The sequence below is a fragment of the Chionomys nivalis genome, chromosome 18 (genome assembly GCF_950005125.1).
Source record: "Chionomys nivalis chromosome 18, mChiNiv1.1, whole genome shotgun sequence".
Taxonomy (NCBI): domain Eukaryota; kingdom Metazoa; phylum Chordata; class Mammalia; order Rodentia; family Cricetidae; genus Chionomys; species Chionomys nivalis.
The window spans coordinates 37451886-37471736 of NC_080103.1; the positions used below are offsets into that span (position 1 = coordinate 37451886).

The window sequence follows — 19851 nt, forward strand, 5'->3', positions numbered from 1 at the left end:
ATACAACACAAATTTTTATATAAAAATCTCCATAGAGGAATTCAGTGTGGCTAAAGAAAGAAACAGTGTATTATTTAGGGACCAAATGTTCAGTGAAAAATCTGGTGAACATTTGCAGATTGTAGGACACCCTCAAATCTCTTACCCTAATTTTTTTGTTAAGAATGAATTCAGGTTTTTGTTGTTCTCTCTCTCTCTCTAGAGCCCCACCCCCACCCGGCTTCCTCGGGATATCTGCGATACTAGGGCATTTGGAATCAGACATGAAGACGGAAAGAAAGTCATGTACCTGGTGGCTGGGAATCACAACCGTGTCGTCGATCATGGCACTGTCCCTCAGGTACGATGCATGGCTCAGGGTGTGAGACCTGTCGGAACTGAAGGATCGGAGGCTGGTAGGTTGGCAGGAGGTCATGATCATGAAGCAACAGCGGTGGAGGGTTGGGAAGATGAAATGAGCCGAGCAGGAGAGTGAAAAAAGCGTGCTATTAGCTAAAGTGCAACTTCCAGGGGACACAGGTCTCAGCGTGGCCCTAACTCTCTGCCCAACAGCTTAGGCACATCCTCAGACTCTGCTTCACAGTGAATGGCAAGGGCACAGGGGAATCCACAAGTTAAATGTGATACTCCTAATCTGATTTGTTTTCTTTCCAGAAATATTTGAAACCAGCATCCGTCATTTATTTGCCAGTAGAAGCAATCTATCTATACAGGTAAAAATTCTTCAGTCTGGGCAAAATAACCTGCCTGAAGCCATGGGAAAGTATTTGGTGGAAGGCAGACAGCGCTCAGAGAGCAAAAGCAAAACGAAAAGGCAGGTTTCGGTTTTTGCCCTTGACTTTCCATTCTCGTCCCATGCGTCTTTTCTCTCCACACTGGGAATGGCTGAACGTCAGTGTCCTCCCCTGGAAGGCACAGAGTGAAATGAACTGCAGCCAGATGTGTGCTTCCTGTGGAAGCAGAGTTCCTCTTGTTTATCTCCGGAGAGTCCAGCAGTGCTGTTATTTCAGAGGAGAGCAGTGTCCTCTCTGTATGCCCTGAGTGTAGTGCAGGAAGTCCTAAAGAGTGTTCGTTGCCATGGGGATGAGAGGCAAGAGCAGGGGGAACTCAGCACCAGCCCAACCAGACACACGCCAAAACATGGACAAATCGCCAAAGGACACTGCCCAAAAGTGATGTTGGACTTCAAAATGGAATTATGGCCTTGCTAGTCAATGCTTTATAATTTTGATAAATCTGAATTTTGTTATTCCAAATTATAGACTCAAATGTAATGGACAAGAAATTGTACTTTGCATAATTCATTCATTCTAACCAATCTTTATACTCAAATGGCATTTGGTGTTATCTTTTTTATTTTCCTGAAGGAGGGTCTTACTATGTCACCCAGGCTAGTCTGGAACTCACTATGTAACCCAGACTGGCCCTGAACTCTTGGTAGTCCTGCCTCAGTCTCCCAAGTGCTGAGATTACAGGTCTAAGCACCATGCTTAGCTTATAGATTGATATTTTAAATACTGTATCACATATAGATTTTATACATAGCCCAGAAATTAATAGTTTACATTCAAACTATTAGCCAAAAACCACAAATGGGTAAAACAAAGGATAAGCAAGCTTTCCTAAAACTATAGAAGCAAACTTCCATTTCCTTTCACCTAGTAGATACTGGTCGGTGAAGCATGGTAGAATTATGGACTGACTGGAAAACTCGCATTAAATAAAAGGAAAATAAGCGTGTGGATTAGTAGAAACAGTGTGATCTTACAAATGCATCAAAGTTTGTAACCATGTGCTCTGATACATGAGGTGTCGGTGATAACTGGCTATTTGAAGGATTAGTCATAGTAACATTTTCCTGTGGTTTGTCAGTAGGTTTCCAGAGCTCACACTTTAAAGAGTAAGTGATATGTCTAAAAGAAATATTGACTGTACTGTAAATCTATTTTTTCTTAATAAAATGAAACAAAATGTAATTTGAACTCCGTTCTTCCAGGCCTTTGGGGTAGACTGAGAGTCATAACACAGGGCACAGGCAGCCTGGGTGCCTTGGTAACTAATCAGCTGAGGTTTAAACTCTAGCAAGAGGCAGCAACTGAGCGGACAGCTGACTTTATAGCTGTGGAATTGGCTTTTGATGGGGTCTTGCTGAGGTCTTAAATTTAGGCTGAGATAGGAATTCAATAACCAGGATAACAATCTTTCAATTTAGCAAAAGTGTGTTTCTGCTGGTGGACTAAAGTGTTGCTCTTCCTTGCTTTAAGCCAGAACGACAGCAGAGATGCGCCAGAGCGTTTTGTCCCCAGCAACAGTCTGGCATGCTTACATTCTACTCTTTAATTTGTTTTGACTTTGGCCAAAGGCAGAGGGCCAAACTTATGAAATGATAGAGTCTGTGGGCTCAGTCATCTTCTTTTCCCATCAAGTGCCATCTACTGGGCCCAGATTTAGTAATCACATAATCTCTAGCCATGGTTTTATAATCTAAATATTCAGACCATAACTTTGCATAATAGAGATGTTAGCTGTGGGTGAATTAATACTACAAAAGATATAAACCCGCTAAGAACACTTGGTTCCAAAGGCCAGCTCATTTGCTAGGTAAAACTGACCTTTTAATGCACCCTAGGTAGAGAAGAAACACTGGTTTAAAATGGAAATTTATACTGTGAAATTAAACAGTGGTAACAAAGGCATTACACATAAAACCCTGTGACAAAGCTATCAGGATTGTATTATACCTAAACTGTGACAGAAGGCACTGGGTCTCACTGATCCCGGGAGCGACAGTGCCCAGTTGACAGGTCTATCTGAAGAGAGTGGCATGAAAGATCTCAGTGGCTCTAAGTGTAGCATTCCGCCCCCCAGTTAGCACCAGTACCAAAGGTGAGTTCCTGATGGCCAACTCCTGATTCCTGGGTCTGTCTCTCTGTCTCTTAATTGGTTTATTTACAAGAGGTAGCAAGAGAGTCTGGTGGTTTTACTCACTTTGTCTTGCCTTAAAACTAACAAGGAAAAAGAAAACGTATCCACAAAAAAGTGACTACAAAATAGAAGGGCAGATGTTAGGGTATATCGACTGGGGAGAAGGGCAAGGCCCCTTTCTGACCGTTCCTTTCTTCGTGGAACCTATGGAGCTTTCTCTCTCTGCTGCCAGCCTTCTGAAATGCTAACTGGATGGTGAACCAAGCTTTGTGTTTCCTAACTGTTCTTTTCTTCTTGATGTGATCACAGAATCTGCTTAACTGAAGTAAATATGGCTGGGATATTCTAACAGCAGAGACATAATTCTCTCTGACAAAATAATAGCAAGAATAAAATGTTGGAATACTTTGATGCTCTGGACTGTAAGTTGCCCACATTTGGCAGGAAGCATTACAGAAATGTTTTAATATTTTACAACAGAGTTACCATTAAAAAGAAATGACTTCGGGAACCGGGAACTCATTTTCAGTTAATACACCGAGAGTAATATGTCCAAGGAAATTAAATCTTACTTGTTCAGTTGGGGGATACAAGGAAGGACTCAATCACACTTTCCCCTTTACACAACTGACTTAGGGATTTAAATAAATGTAATAATTACTAGTTTATTAAACTATAATGGTAGATATTCAACTTATGGAGTTTGAATCTCTATTGAACAAGTATATACAAAATGTTTCTGTGGCTTTTCTGCTGTTTGGAGTTTTCTTTTTGAATTTGGACAGTATTTTTAAGTTGCAAGAAATAATAATAATAAATGAACTAAAATCCAACTGATTATAATTTAATTGTGTTTTCGTTCAGTGCACATTAAGTTGAATGTGTTTTAGGCACCAGAACGCTTTCTCTATCTTCTCCAAGTATATATAGATAGGATGCTTAGTGTGTCTGGGGAAGCCATGCTCCTGTGTCATTAGCCACAAGGTGGCACTGTAGGAATTAGACTTGGGCCTGGTTCTTGTGGCCCTGTCGTTCCAATAACAGAGCATCTCTTCCAACTCCAGCAGTTACTAAATTTAGCACAAAGGGGCAAAGATCCATAGTTCTAGAATGTAAGAAACTCTAAGCACCACACGCACACACACGCACGCACGCACACACACAAGTATATACACAGTGAGCAGTGAGCAGGGAATGCGGATGTGTACAGGCAGGCCATGGTTGCATGCTATGTAATACCTACCTGGGAATGGTACTATTGAGAGCAGACCAAATAAAGAAATAAATGAAAAAGGAGAATGGTTACCAAAAAAGTGGCGTGCCGAACTGCTCAAGCAAAACCAAAATAGTAACTAATAAAACATGAAAACGAGATGTTGCCCATACTCTGTTGTGGACTTGTTGTGTACATGTGGCGGTCAAGAGATGCAGGTGGGACCCTAAGACAAAAACATGCGGTATTTGTTCCATGCCTCTGTCTTTAAATGCTGGTAAGTTTCTTACTCTATGGAAAGGACACTATAATTCTCAAATCTTAGTTTGAAAAGGGAAAATATGACTGAATCAGGCATTTTTTAAATAATTAGAAACTGATAAAAATAAATTATTCTTTGGTTGGAGTGTAGAATATTGTGAATTCACACAAAGTCACAGAAAATGTTTCATGTTGAAACATAGTTTTGTTTTGTTTTGTTTTGTTTTGTTTTTTAAAAAAAAAACCTCAGATTATAAATCCAAATTTGTCAGTAGATGAGAATTTAATGTATGGAACACAGGTTCAGTCACCTCTTCCCCACATCCCCTAGCGGCTCCTCCTTGTTACCCTGACCTTAAGGGTCACCATCTACCTAAGTCACCAAAACCAAGGAGTCACCCTCCTTTCTCAGCTGCCCCCATAAAACTCTCCAACAAATCTCACTACCCAGGTTTCAAAATTGTTGCTGCTGGATTCTTTCCACAGCTGGCCCAGGGTTAGAATTCAGCTGGGTCGTAACCACCGAGCAAACAAACTCTGCAGTTGGGTGGTCTAGCCCCAGGGCCACTCTCCACGAGGGATTCTTATAAAACACAGGTGTCACTACCTCCCTTCACGCCCCCACTCCGGCCCACTGTACCTGTGTGTCACCGCTAGCAAAAGCCTTAGCTGCTCCCACAGTTAAGTGTCCCCTGCCTTTCCCAGCATCGTTGCTCTGTGTTCTGCCTGTGTTTGGGCTTCTGTCTGTCAGGAAGCTTGAACCTCTGTCCTGCAGAGGCACTCTATGCTCTTGTACCCTGGCCTTCTAGAGTCTCTCTTAGGTTATAAATTTAGTGCATGCATTTTAATCAGGTTGGTACCTCCAGGACTTACCAGCATGCTCAGCTCAAGAATGAACTTAACACAGTAAAAAAAGAAAGGAAAAAAAAAAAGGGAGGTACAAAACAAGAGGGGGAAAAATGAGGTAGGGGATCCTGGTACTCAAGGAGTACCAGATAGGTTGCCTTTAATAAATTATCAATGTAGAATTGATAATTCTGTAAGCTGCACATAGGTGGGAAATTCATAACGTAGCTGGCAAAAGAACCAGCTTTGTACCACGAGCATGCGAGTGTTGATGGGAGAGACATTACAGTAACATGGACAGGCAGACATGTGACCCAGGTTAGCAGCCATACTTTGGAAGAAGTACCTAGAATAAGCTTATTCATCTTGCTGTTGAGAGTAGCAAGAACCAGGTGTATTAGTTAGTGGTAGCCAAGATAACACTGAATTTCACAGTTCAGAATATTAGAAAGCCTCCTGAGATTTGTCTATAAAGTCGGCTCAGTGCACCTCAGAAGATCATGTCTTTGTTTCTTAATGGAAACATTAACTACAGGGCAGCTTCCCTTTGCACTGTTTTCTATGAGTCTTCGTTATTTTGTTGACACAGAAATTACAGCACCCATAGTTAAGTTAGAATTAGAGGTACCTGGAGATGCTAAGCACATCTGCCAGGCAAAACCGTCCTTAGAATTTGCCTACAGAACCATGTGGCAGCTGGTTAAATATATCACTTTGAAAGGCAGGGCCCCCTGCTCACCCTCACTCAGCTTCGCAGTAGGTGAACGACTCTACCACATTAATCGGTGTCTCTGAACTTGTTTCCTGTCCTTCAAAATAGGCTCTACTTAAAGGGTTAGAGACATGAACGAGATAGCATGTTAGCTGAAGAACATGGTGAGCTCCCCATTAAGTGTTCAATAACTGTGTCTACGTTAATTATCACCACTAGAAAAAGTAAGTGGTCAGCCAGGCAGAGTGGTACCTGCCTGTAATGCAAGCCCAACACCCAACAAGTTGTTCATCTGAGAAAGTTCCATGCCATTCTGGGATGCACAGTGAGACCTTATCTCTAAAAACCAAAATAAAAATAGGAAAGGGAAGGGGGTGTTGAGTTTTAAAAAAATGTGTTGTGCACACTTCTGTTGGACATTCAAAGGAAGTTTGGTGGATACCTATCAGATCTTCCTCCTTCCAGGCTGTACCGCAGGTAGTTCATGCCGTCCAAGAACTGGCTGCTGGGCAGCGAGTCATCACCAAGTTCTTTGAGATCTTCTGGCCTAAGGTATTCTCCTCCATCGCCGGTCATTGTGTCATCACCTTAAGGTAACCAGAGGATGGGGCAAGAAGTTACTTGTTGAATTTAGTGCCAGCAATGAAATATGCCCATAATTAAGAAGGGCCTTCACATGGCAGCTTGGATAACCGCAAAGCACTGCACAGCAGGAAGACACAGAGTACATGCGCATGTCTACACGGGGTTAAGGAATTGATCCATTTCCCTAAAATGCACCAAGAAAAAATAAATCTCTGATTATAATTAATTCTTTGAATACCTCTCAATGGACGTTGTTCATTATGTTTGTTATCACAATGGCTAGTTTAGCTTAAAGGTAAGCCTAGTGTGCAGACTACTAAAATTCTCGCAGTAGCTTCAATAATTCTGGGTATGATCCAGTATTAACAGACTCTTAATGCCATTGACAAAATGCTAAGAAATATCTATTGTTCTATAATAAATGAGAGATTCCAAATTTATTTATTTAATGTATATGTGTGTGTTGTTGTGTTTTGTGTGTGTATTTGCTTCTCTGTGTACGCCTCTGTTTTGTGTGTATACACAACACGTGTGAAAGAGGTCAGAGGAATGTGGTCTCTCCTTCCACTGTGTGGGACCCAGGATTAATTCAGTTTGTCAGGCTTAGCAGCCATCAAGTTACCTGCTAAACCATATTGCTGGTTGCAAATATGATAATAGTATTTTATAAGATTAAATACACACAACAGCAAAAGAGCACGGAAGTTGAAATAAATTCTAAGAACAGCACTACTAAAATCTAGGCATGCTCTAACTTGGGCATAAAACTAATCTTCTTTTAGAGAGTTTAATTAGCATTTGGGAAGACAGTCTGTGACCTATTTTCATGTGTGAGATGCAAAATCCATCACACAACAAAAGCTGTATCTTACATATCCCTTGAACAAGAAGCCAAACATCACTAAATTTTCAAAAGTTGACTTGCATCTTCCTCTTGCCCTTCTTCCCCTACCCCAACCCAAGGATCCAATACAACTGAACTTGACTTAAGTCCCTACTACTACACAGATTAGGGCACCCTGCACTTCCCAAGTCAGCTGTTTGCAGAAGTCAACCTGTCTCTCCTGTTTCCAATTTTGACTCTAATCACCCAGCAGCCAAGGTGGTCACAGGGAGCAAAGTTAAACTCAAAATAAGTTTCTGTTACTTGTATCTTCAAACTTCTCAATACTTCATAATAAAACAGGGCTGGCATTTTAGATTTTCTTACTCAACCTCTTTCTTGCTATGTCCTGGTGAGAAGAAGGTTCAAGAGGTGCAAAGAAATACAGGGGAGGGAAGGCAGAGTCTAGCTGCAGAATTGCAGTCTGATAGAGCAAGGCACTAGGTTAGCTGATCTGTGAGACCCTGGGAATGAACACATCCCTAACCTCCCTCTCTTATGATTATGGAATTGTGTTACAAATAGAGAACCAGCCATCTGAACAGTATATTTAAAATAAAATATATCCTTTTAAAAACTCTGATGACAAGCCAAGGCACTATTTGAAACCCTCAGATCATACTGAGTTCATGACACCTGTGGCTGTCCTTAATATTCTCCCCAATTCTCTGCCTGATGATGGATTTTGTGAGGAGAATGTCTGGCTCCAGCATCTGATATGCTCAGTGTATTAAAAGTGAGGCTTCAGAGTTTTCAAGGCACCCATAGTGAGCCTTAGGAATAGAGCATGACGTCCTAGTGCTAGTGAAACTGTCTAGAATCTCACCAACACTGTTAAACAGAAGGGGTACTTGTCTCCAGCTAAATCTTCTTGATGCTGCATACAATTTCTCTCCAGGTTATTTGCACATAAAAATACCATTGTTTTACCTATCATCACTGAATGGTAGAAAGTATGTACCAGGAGAAGTAGAAGAACTTAATGCTCATCTACCTCCATTTCTAGAGCCTTCGGGCTCCCATCTTCCTGAAAACCTGGTCTAGAATCTTATCCATATTGCCCTCCTCGGCCACCAATCCCACAAAAGAGTCTCCCCACCTGTAGTAAAACACTAACCTTTCTTTAGCCAGTGTTAGCCCTTTTCTACATCATACTTGGTCTCCTCTTCCTTTTGTAACCCAACTAATCAAATGAACGCCTTCTATTGTTAATAATTTTAATAATTCAACAGTTACCAAGAGGTAACTTCATTGAAAAACAATCTTCAATGGTATCTCTGACAGAAATCTCTTCAGGACTTTTTCCTATTGCTTTAACTCTTTCTTCCCAGGCTCCCTTGTCTGAAGTGCTAGTCCTACATGATCCCTGTTATGTCCCATTTACCACACATTATGAAAATTCAAGGACTTTATATACTATATATAATGTGTTCACAACTGGATCCATCTCAGATCCTTGTCAAACTCCACATCCGTATTTCAATCTCCTCTTCGAATTCCGCACCTGGACTTCCTGTAAGCACCTTATATTTAGCAGGTGATAAAACAGAACGCACCTTCTTTGTCTACTTCTTCCCCAATCAACAGGCTTCTCGACAAACTCTATGTGCCAGCAGTACAGCTGTCTCCATGCTTGGAGTCAGGGAGCTGGGAGAGATGAGGGTCTTTTGCTAAAATTAATTTATTTGCTTATTTTATGGATATGAATGTTTTGCCTGCATGTGTGTATGTGTACGTGTGCCTGCTGATCCTCTGAAACTGGGTCTATGAATGTTCGTGAGCCACCCCACCATGTGGGTACTGGGAATCAAACCCAGGTCCTCTGTGAGTGGTTAAGTGCTCTTAATAAGTGAGCCATCGCTCCAGCCCCAGGAGGTCTATTCTGCACAACATAGCGATTACAGAATAATTGCACACTGATATACTCTCTTTTATTACCATATCTGATATAGAAGGATCAAATACAACTATATTCCTGCATCATGTAACAAACTTAACGTGAGTTTCCCTGTTGTTTCCTGCACTTGGAACAATGTCTTCCTAAATTATAGATGTATTCATTTAATAAAACGATGACTCTCAGATTAATGAGTTCACTTTTTTGTTTTATTATGCAATTTTGTTATATTTTTCCAGACACATTTTGGGCAACTCTTCCCGACTAATTGTAATTCATCAGCATACTGAAATTTTGTTTTTTTGTTGCTTTGGTTTTTTTTTTGTTTGTTTGTTTCAATTTGGTTTTGTTTATCTTTCTTTTGTGTTTTTTTTTCATGGGGGGTTGTTGTTGCTTTGAGACAGTGTTTCTCTATGCAGCCCTGGCTGTCATGGAACTCACTTTGTAAACCAGGCTGGCCTCAAACTCATAGAGATCCACCTGCCTTTGCCTCCTGAGTGCTGGAATTGAAAGCATGTGCCACCACCATCAGGCTCATACTGCAGTTTTTTAATGTAAGATTAATTTTGGTTATTTGGAAGCTACAAGATTCTATATGAGGATGACTGGTACATCAGCCATGCCAAGACTCTGTTGAACAAAGAATCAAAAACTTGGGGATAAAGGAAAGTTAAATGGTATGGGTTGCCTATCTTGGTATCCTCTGTGATGCTCAGATAAAAAGACTCTCCGAAATGTCATTGAGCCGCTGCCCTTGCCCTTCCTACTGAAATACAGGGAGAAGTGAAATGAGGAGGAGGCTATGTGCTCACAAAAGAGAACATGAAAAAGCTGAAACTGGTTTCCCCATTTGTCTTCTCAACCCCTTCAAAACTTCTGCCGTTTGGAAGTTCTCTTGTTTGCTGGAACATGTTGATACAGGGCACTTGTGGAGAAGTGTGCATGAGCTGTTCACTAATTGATGGTGAATCTCAAGGATAAGTCATTTGTATTTGCCATCATACTCAGTAAAGGATTTCTCTAGCCTCAGATACATGACTTCTTCCTGTTCCCAATAAAACATCCTTTCTATGGACTACTATTGGATTAATATTCATAAAAGAGGATTTACATTCATCATTAGTTGAAATCTTTATGATATTCTAATTTCTCTAGACTCAGCTAAGAATTCAGAGCTCAACTATCCTCATAACCAGTTGTTATGCAACGGAGTGTGTGACTGAATCATTTTGCCACTCATTGTCACTCTGCTGCACATTCTGACATTGAGACCCCTATACTGATTTTTCTCTACCCCTTTACAACCTGGGCCACCCTCTGGTTAATCTCTCATTTCTTGGCCAATGCATCAGATTGTGTGGGTGGCCCCAGCTGTAGAGCTCCCTGAGAAGATATAAGAACTGACAGCACTGTGCCTTCATTTATAGCTCTTCATGCACTACTCCCCATATGTGCTTGTTGAAGGCTGGCCCTGTGCTCACCTTTGATTCCCTGTGATGTGAACTATCAAGCTCCCCTATCATAATATCACATTCACCAGCGATGTTTTCGCTGCGTGGGAGGATAATACCAACTGCTTTACCACATGCCACATTAGTCTGAGCAGGCATCTAAACTCATCTTAGGAATGCCTTTAGGTATTTGTTACCACCAGTAGATGCTGGAGAGAAAGGGGGTTGGCTAACACTTTCTGAACATACGTGGCTGCACTCCGTCCATGTGGATGACAGTAGGTTCATGAAAACATTCAACTGCACACAATGTTAGAGTTGGCAGTCAACTAACATTACCCTGACCCTTTGCATAAAAAGCAACTTTGCACAACTCAAATACATTATTTATATAAAAGTTATTAGATTTAAATTCTCTGCTGGCAATAAAAATGCTGTTACTTTTTTATTATTTCTAAAAATAAAACATTTTTCTTATCACAAGATGTTCTTGTTAACTAGTCAGTATTTCTGTCACAAGAGTTTTTAATCACTATCAAATGTCATTGTTTTACAGTTTGATTTAAAAAATATGTATCTACATCTCATTTTATATATCAGGCAGACATGAGAGTCTTACAAATGAAGTTTCTAGTAATTCCACAGTAAACACTTTAATTGTATTAGGTAATAAGTCCTTTACCAACTATTTTTTAAATAGTGATCTGTTTTGAAATCAAATGTATCTAATGTATACACTGGGTTTTCGTGTAATAAACTTGCTATGAAGAGATACCACATCATCTCTGGAAAGTGCATATCATATAGAACATTTTACGTCATTCATTTTTTTTCTCCAAATGCCAAATTCACACTGAATGCCTTTTAAAAATAATTATTTTGTTTTTATGTGTGTGCATGTGTGGGGGTGGGGTTGGGTGTATGTGTGTGCAAGTATATATAGTTGCCCCCAGAGACCAAAAAAGGGAATAAAATCCACTGGGGCTTGAGTTACAGGTGGTTGTAAGCACCTGACATGAATGCTGGGAACACTTGGGTCCTTTGTTAAGAGAGCAAACACCCTTAAACACTGGGCAATCTTATCCCTAGCCTTCTCCTCCCTGGATGATAGTTAGAGATCATTTTTAATCATGTGACTTACCTCTACTCTTGACTCTCTTTTAAAAACCAATCACATTATGACACTTAATTATATATTTGTTTTAAAAAGGATCTCACTGCATTGCTAAGACTGACTTTTTTTTTTTTTTTAAAAAAGAGATTCTCTCTACATAGCATAGCTCTGATTGACCTTAAACTCACTGCCTCTGTCACCTGGGTGCTGGGATTAAAGGTGTGTGCCACTATACTCGGGCTGACTTGAAAGTCTGTTCTCAAGTTATCATCCAGCCTGTGCCTCCTGAGTAATCATGACTATAGATACGTGTTACCATACTTGGCTTCTAATTTTTTTATATTTTTGCCTCATATAAAAGGAGTAATGTGAGCATTTGCCTCAAGCAACCTTAGCTGAAAGTGCATACCGTAACTAATAAACTAGTTACCAATATGTCATGCTTACTTTTGTATTAATTTACCAAAGAATTACTTTTCCTCAAAATCTCTATCCTAAAAAATAAAGCTATGCCTCTGGGGAAACATTCTTATAATGTACCTCAGATAGGGTAATGTTGTTTAGATGGTCTCCATATAGTTGCTAAACTATTACCAGAATAAGCAAACGTGGCTTTAAACTTACACAATAATAAAATGCACACATCCAATGCACACATGCACAATTCTACCCAGACTATACAAGCTGTTTCCAAAGAAACATTAGTATCAAGCACAAAGATTTAAGAATTAACAAGTTGCTTCTAGGTAGTTAAGAAAAATTAAAAGCAAAGAAAGGCAATCACTTTGAGTCCCTTGAATGGTACCTGAATCACTAAGCGTTTCCCCATCAAGAAAGTGGTCACCAAACTGCTTAAGAGCTGCATAACATATGAATGAGAATGAGAAAGAAAATCGCTTCTCGGCCTTTTGGCTAAGATCAAGTGGAGAATGAGAAAGAAAATCCCCTGAAATATGGCGTGCATATACAAATGCTCGAACTCAGCTGGCTGATACTAGAACAAAGCTCAGACTTATAATAAATACTCAGAATTACAGCCTTTGGCAGGACTTTTAAAATTACTCATCATCATACATTGATCCAACATTTGTTCGTTCTTGTCATAATTCTTATGTGAACTGACACAGCTCAGCGCCTAGTGCCAATAACGAAACAAGCTGGTTCCAAGAAAGACTTAAGAATATAAAGCTTGGCCTTGAGATTTCATGTCAAAGAACCTAGAGACATATTTAATATTTTTCATAGAGTCTTTTAATATCAGGCCTAGCACTGCCTTTGTGGCAATGATTTTGCAAAGGTGTGGATGAATGTTCCATGCACATATACATGGCAATAGGTTTTTTTAATCTCATATGCTGGTTCTACTAGTGAAGCTTGCATACTCTATGAGGGTAGTAGGTTCTTTTTTATTATTATTCAGAAGAAACAATACATGGAAATTTAAAATATGGAACAAAGAAGTCACTGGTAAAGTAAATAAAGAACCTCTCTGTGTCGAGCCTGGCTTCTGACCTCTACCCCCGTTAGTCCCTAGCACATTTTAGAGAAACAGTCGTTTTCAGGACTCTGAAGTCCACTGTCTAGATCAGCAGTTCTCAACCTGTGAGTTGCAAGTCCTTTGGCAATCACATGTCAGACATTCTGTATATCACATATTTACATTATAATTCATAACAGTGGAAAAATTACAGTTAGGAAGTAGCAATGAAATAATTTTATGACTGGGGGTCACCACAGCAAAAAGAACTGTACTAAAGGGTCACAGCATTAGGAAGGCAGAGGACCACTGGACTAGATAATTTTTATCAATTCTAAAACCATCATGAAAGTAAAAATCTTTCCTGGCATAAAGAATGTCTTACTCAGGTTGGGACTATTTTGTGCTGAGGTCCTTTTGTGCCTTTTCTAAGGTTCTTTTCTTCTGGGTTTTATATATATTCTGGATGTTTGAAATCATCAGACAGCAGAGATTTCTTAATATACCACTAATAAAAACTGGTTTAAGGTCTTTCAAGACATTTGAGTATGAAATATATTGGCATAATTAATATATGTATTAGTAATAACTATTATATCAGATAACTCTTTTAGTACATGGATAATTAGAAGCTTCTTTCTCATTCCCTAGTCTTACTTGGTACCAAAGATTAAAAAAAATGGGAAAAAGAAGGTAGACCTGACCTGCCTACTTCCTCAAAGTCAAGAGTAAATACAGTAGACATAGTTGGTGGCTGGGTTTTTAAATATTAGGATGCTATAATCTATACTACCACCTTTATCTCAAATAAAAACTTTCGTTTCCTCGTGTGGAACTTGGCAGCTGTTACCAAAGACTTACCCTCTTCATCAGAAACATCAAGAACCTCCGTCATTGTCTCAGGAACATTCAGCTTATGTTTTTCTGTGATAGTCTGGAAAGACAAAAATCATTCGGTGCAAAGTTTAAAATAAAATCAAACAAAACTTGAATGGAGTCATGGAGGTGCCATATGCTACAGCAGCAGCAGCAGCAAAGCCATCGGACCCCAAACATCGCATCTTATCCATGTGGGTGTGTTGAAATCTTACTCGCTTTCATGAAAATCCCTTTGTTCTTTCTGAAGACCAATAACCAGTGACTCCAGGAACATTGTCCACGAGAAGATTCATTACTGTTCCCAGTTGAAAAATGAAGTCTTTAGTAATGACATTAGTAATTAGTCTTATTGAAAAGGCAAACTAATGTCTTCAAGACGTCTCTAGCCGTTTCCAGCAAAACTTTACAATGAAGTAATAAACATGCAATGTATTAAACGCAAAGCTGTTACAGAGACGCTGCAAAAAAAAAATGGGGAGCATATAAATTATATGTGACACGTGTGGTCAGGGGTTAGAGGACCAGCAGTAGAGAATTAGTCATCTCTATAGTATTCAGACTGGTTTATTGCTCATGGGCCTTCTCTGGTGCTCCCTGAGTGGCCAAATCCAATGATTTCATTACTGATAGAGGATAAAAAGCTGAGAGAGCAGGCTCCGTTGGCTGCATGGCTTCCACTTCCAGATTCATCTTAGCTGTAAGGCCTCTGCACGTCCTTGAACTCAGCCATGCCTCAGTTTCATTGTTGGGAAACCAGAGAGCAATGTTTTATAAGCTGTTATGAGTATCAATGCAGGAGCTCCTAGGGAATAGTCCTTGGACTGTGGACTCAATAAGCATCAGCTGGAGTAACTGGTGGCTGTAATTGAAAATTACATTCAGCCTAGGCATGAAGGGTCTCAGAACATTTTAGTCACGTATGTAGCACGGAACGGGATGATTGTTTTACCCCAAACATGCCATAGTGATTTCCAAAATAAAAAAAAGCCAGACACAGAGAGACGAATATCATATGACTTCACTAATCTTCGAAATTGTTTAAAAGTCCAAATCCTAGAAACAGACAGTAGACTCCTGGTTACCAGTGGCTGAACCCAGGCAAGGGGGATGTGGGCTGGTTCCCAAAGGGTACCAAATTTCAGTCGAGTAGGGAAAAAATGCAAGAAATGCATGGTACCGTGAGGATCATATAATACTTTAGAGTATTGTATACTTGAAAATTTCTTTTCTCCATTATTTCCCTAAGACGCTATCATGTCCCCGAAGCGGGCCTCAATCTCCAACTCGCAAATCTGCTATGCGTAAGGACAGCCCTGGACTTCCAGACCTTCCATCTTCCTCTCCCAAGTGCCTAGATTCCAGGTGTGTGCCACCATAGCTTGTATAAGAGGACTGGGGATTGAGCCCAGGGCCCTATGAATGCTAGGAATGCACGGTATTAACTGAGCTACATCCCTATTCCCAATATACTTGAAAAAATTTTTTAGGAGAATTTAGCTTTTCTCATCATAGCCACTCACAAATGATAAGTTTATGAACTAACTAGTTTCTTTAGCTATTTTCACAATGTACATACATCTCACATCAGCACGCTGTCCATCATAAATATGTAGCATTAAAAGACTAAACTCTTGACATAAGCGGTAAATCTTCAACTAAAACACCAAAGCGCCATGAGTAGGTTGGATAGACTACCACACTCTGCTTTACAGATAACAAAGACTTGTTTCAGTGAGCACAATTACTCTACACAGGTCTTTCCCAACAGAAGGGACCCTTCCACAGACTGTCATACCAAGTAGCTATGAATGGATATAACAGATTTGTACTAAGAGCAACTGGACTGATTCAATCGTAACGCGCTAATGCATACGTCTTTCACCGATTGCTTTTCAGTGGACTTGACTTGTTTGTTTTCAGAACAAAATTAAAACAAATGGCTCAGAAGACCTATTGTGAGGACGCATACAGGGACAGGTAAGAGGCCGCACAGCCAGGTCGCTGCTAACCCCATGCTGGATGGTTTGTTTTATTGTCACATGGGTCCTTCCTCTTGTCTGTGGAGATTTTTTTTTTTTTAACACATTCCTTTCTCTATCAAAACCTTTTCCTTGGACAAAGGTTTTCTTGGATTACCACAGAGGAATACTGCCTGATGTTCCACCAATAACTTTATTTACTGAACTTTGCTACATATATCACACACAACTGTGTATGGCTCATCTATTTCTCTACCTCCCACAGAAGAGTGGGAGTCATTCCAGAGGTGGAGTGTTACCATGGAACCTGAAACAGAGTAGATGCCTCTCTCACATACACGAAATGATATAAAATTATGATGCTGTAAAATTATGTTAACATATACTTAAAATTCACTAAGTGGCAAAACAGATTTTCTTTTGAGTGGAATCTTTGTTTAAAGACAAGGCAGAAAGTACAATGCTAGAGAACCTTGTGGTGTGTAGGTGAGGGCACAATTGAAGCCCTCATCAATAAATCCAACTTGCCTACGTTTCTTGTGATATTTATGTAAGGCAACAGGTTTTGACTCGATGAGAGCAAGCTAAACACTGCAGTAAAGATAAAGCAAAGGCCCAATGATCTCCCACAGACTAGACAGCAGATAAATATTTGTGAAATGAACAAATTTAAAGGGCTTTCATAAGACACTGCTTTATTATTATTTCAGTATTTCAAACTTGAGTTATAAATTTAACTCAGTTAAATTATAATCTATATATCATAGAATTCAACTCTAGCAGTACACTAGAATTGCCAAAAAGTATTTTAAAATATCAATGATCTGAGCTGATAATATGGCTCAGATGGTAAAATGTCTGCTACATAAACATGAGGCTCTGAGTTCAGACGACTGGCACATGGTGACCAAGTGCACATAATTGTCACACTAGTGCTGGGAAAACAGGGAGACACCTAAAGCTCACTGGCCATTCTGAATCGCTAAATAAATGAGCTCCAGGTTCAGTGAGATTTTGCCGGAAACCTAAGACTGACAGTGATTGGGGAAGACACTGGATACATGGACCTCTGGCCTTAAGTGTACACACACACATACACACACACACACACACACACACACACAAATACTGTTACTTGTGTCTCAGCACAGAATAATAAGTCTGCATCTTGGGGTCCAGCTAACAGTATTTTTTATAAAAGTCCCATTTAGCTTGAACTCAGCCTGGCCTACATAGTGAGTTCTCGAGCTACATATTGAGATCTGATCTCTAGGACAGATGTTCCATTTTGTTATATTATACAACTCAATTTGAGGCTCATATTTTAGCCTTAGGGAGACAGTCATACAACAGGCATATCCTGTTAAATTTTCTTGAAACATTCTAAATAAGTATCTAAATGTAAATAAAACGATTTAATAATGTGACTATGTCTGTTGTGTTAGACTACTCAGGAAGTTCATTTCATATGAGAATGTTCTAGAGCAATTTCTACACAAAGAAGTGTCTCCATTAGTAAGTAAACGACTGTGTGGCAGCCCATGGTCCATTGCCAGAAGCTGGTAGTGTGAGTATACGTTCTTTTTCCTTGCCAGAATGAATAGCTAGGCTGCCTTGTTTGGGATTAAGTGCTATCTGTTATATTAGAAAATGTATATAGCAGGATAAACAGCAGCACACAATAATCATGTTGCTCACAGATGTTTTCCTGAATAATACTCACAATGCCCTCAATGTACAATGCAATATGTAGTTGCATTTGAATCTAATATTTGCCCAATCTTCACAAGGCATCAGTAAATGTTTGTTGAATGTATTACAAACAGATCTTTCTACTCACGAGGTATATAATTAGATATAATATACAATTTTCTTTTAAAATGAAATATCCTTAAGATATTTGGTTACTGGAACATAGCTTGCTTAAACAACTGCATTTGCACAATAGATGGAGAACAAAGCTATAATTCTAGGCTCATGTACTTTTGCTTTTGTTACAGAGTCTAAGATGTCATGGTCAAGATCTGAAACAACTTTAAAAGTTAAAATAAAGAATATGTTATGCACAAGATTAATGAGATATAATTAAGTCAGACAATGAGTGATTCATCATGCTATGGGAACACATAGAAAATTAAATATAAGCTCTTATGATGTTTTATAATTAGTGGATAATATCTGGTTTTCCCTGTGGGAGGAAACTGTACGCTAACTGACCCCACTTGGCCAACACCCCCTACCTAGTCATGCCTTGTATTCACAGACCTCCCAAGTCATCAGAGCATAGACAATGATCTCAGCCACCATGTCACCTTTCAACACCTTCACCTGTGGCTGTCATCAGAGCACTTGTAGGCTACCCTTGTTTTGTTAATGCCAACCATATTTGTCAATATAACTGTTGTAACTAGGCAAACTATTAAATGTATAATTGTTTTCATTTTTCTAGAAAGATAAAGGTAAGTACTCTAGGAAGTTTCAACAAAGACGTGTCCCCCCCAAATAACTGCTATCAAATTAGGTGTGGGTGAGACAATGATAAATGATTTTAAAAAATATATCAGACAAAGTTAAGGGTTCTGTACTCCACATGTTTCTTTAAGAACACACAAAGAATGCATAAATGTTATATAAAACTTTTGAAAATATTTGTTTATAATATGCATGAATATTTGCCTTTGTGTATGTACTTACATTGCACGTCTGGACCCTATGTAGGCAAAAAGAGGATTTTGGATCTGCTGGAACTGGGGCAATAGGCAGCTATAAACTGCCATGTGGAGAGCAAGGGCTAACCACCAGGCCATCTCTTGAGCCCCAGGAAGTGATAACTAGGTGTTATAAAGCACATACACACATAGTGACTATTGATAGTGTTTGTGCAAAGATGACAATCCAGACATTTGATCAAGGAACTATACTCACAGAAAAAAAATGATGATCAGACAGCATCAAAGAACATTATCTGTATGCATTGAATTTTCATTTCGATGATTCTTTTAACAAACATGGTATCAAATCAAATTTTGGACTTAGAATTACATTTTCTTTACTGCTTTAAAAAGCCTACCTAATAAGCGAAGGAAAATGTATCTAATACGATTTATATGTGGTGATTTTGGGTAATTTATTAGATAATTATGTTCTTTTTAGCAATGACTCTTTGCCATATAATACATTACTTTAAAATTACACCAATAATAAAAAAAATAGCTGATGATAGCAGATTGACAGGTGGAGGAATGAGTCATTTTTCATAGTTTTTCCAATCTTACTAGACTAGGACTGTTGGCTATTGCTGTTGGGAATACGCCCCCAGTTTTGTGATGACCATTCCTGCAAACACAGAGAACTTCATCCTAAGACAATGCTGAAATGTCCCACCTTCCCTGCTTAGTCTCTCAGTGTAAATTTAGAAATGCCATGGTTAAGGAAACAAGCCACAATTCCACAGTGTCTGGGCGATCTCGGCTGCCCCAGCCTCTCTCTTACAATCCACTGCCTCTATCAGCTCAATCACAATACCTTCATTCATGCTTTGGGGTAAAGGACTTGGGGAAGAAGTTTCTTTTCAAGAGACCTCACATGACTGTACAGCGGCACACCCTAGAAATGCAATGGGTGGTAAA

The 19851-nt window shown here is 39.4% G+C and overlaps 1 protein-coding gene across 50 annotated transcripts in view; it reads right to left on the reverse strand.

Annotated features, from left to right (window-relative positions):
* Window positions 1-19851, reverse strand: part of Ank2 (ankyrin 2) — a 532749-nt gene that overhangs the window by 52930 nt on the left and 459968 nt on the right. For 35 of the 50 annotated variants that reach the window (XM_057793904.1, XM_057793906.1, XM_057793908.1 and 32 more), the window contains 3 exons: window positions 14226-14298; window positions 6400-6544; window positions 290-392 (listed from right to left, as the gene is read on the reverse strand). In XM_057793904.1, coding sequence (XP_057649887.1) covers window positions 290-392; window positions 6400-6544; window positions 14226-14298 — 321 coding nt within the window. Of the gene's footprint in view, window positions 1-289; window positions 393-4168; window positions 4181-6399; window positions 6545-14225; window positions 14299-19851 lie in introns of all 50 variants that reach the window. The other 15 variants (XM_057793893.1, XM_057793888.1, XM_057793913.1 and 12 more) reach the window with 2 other exon arrangements.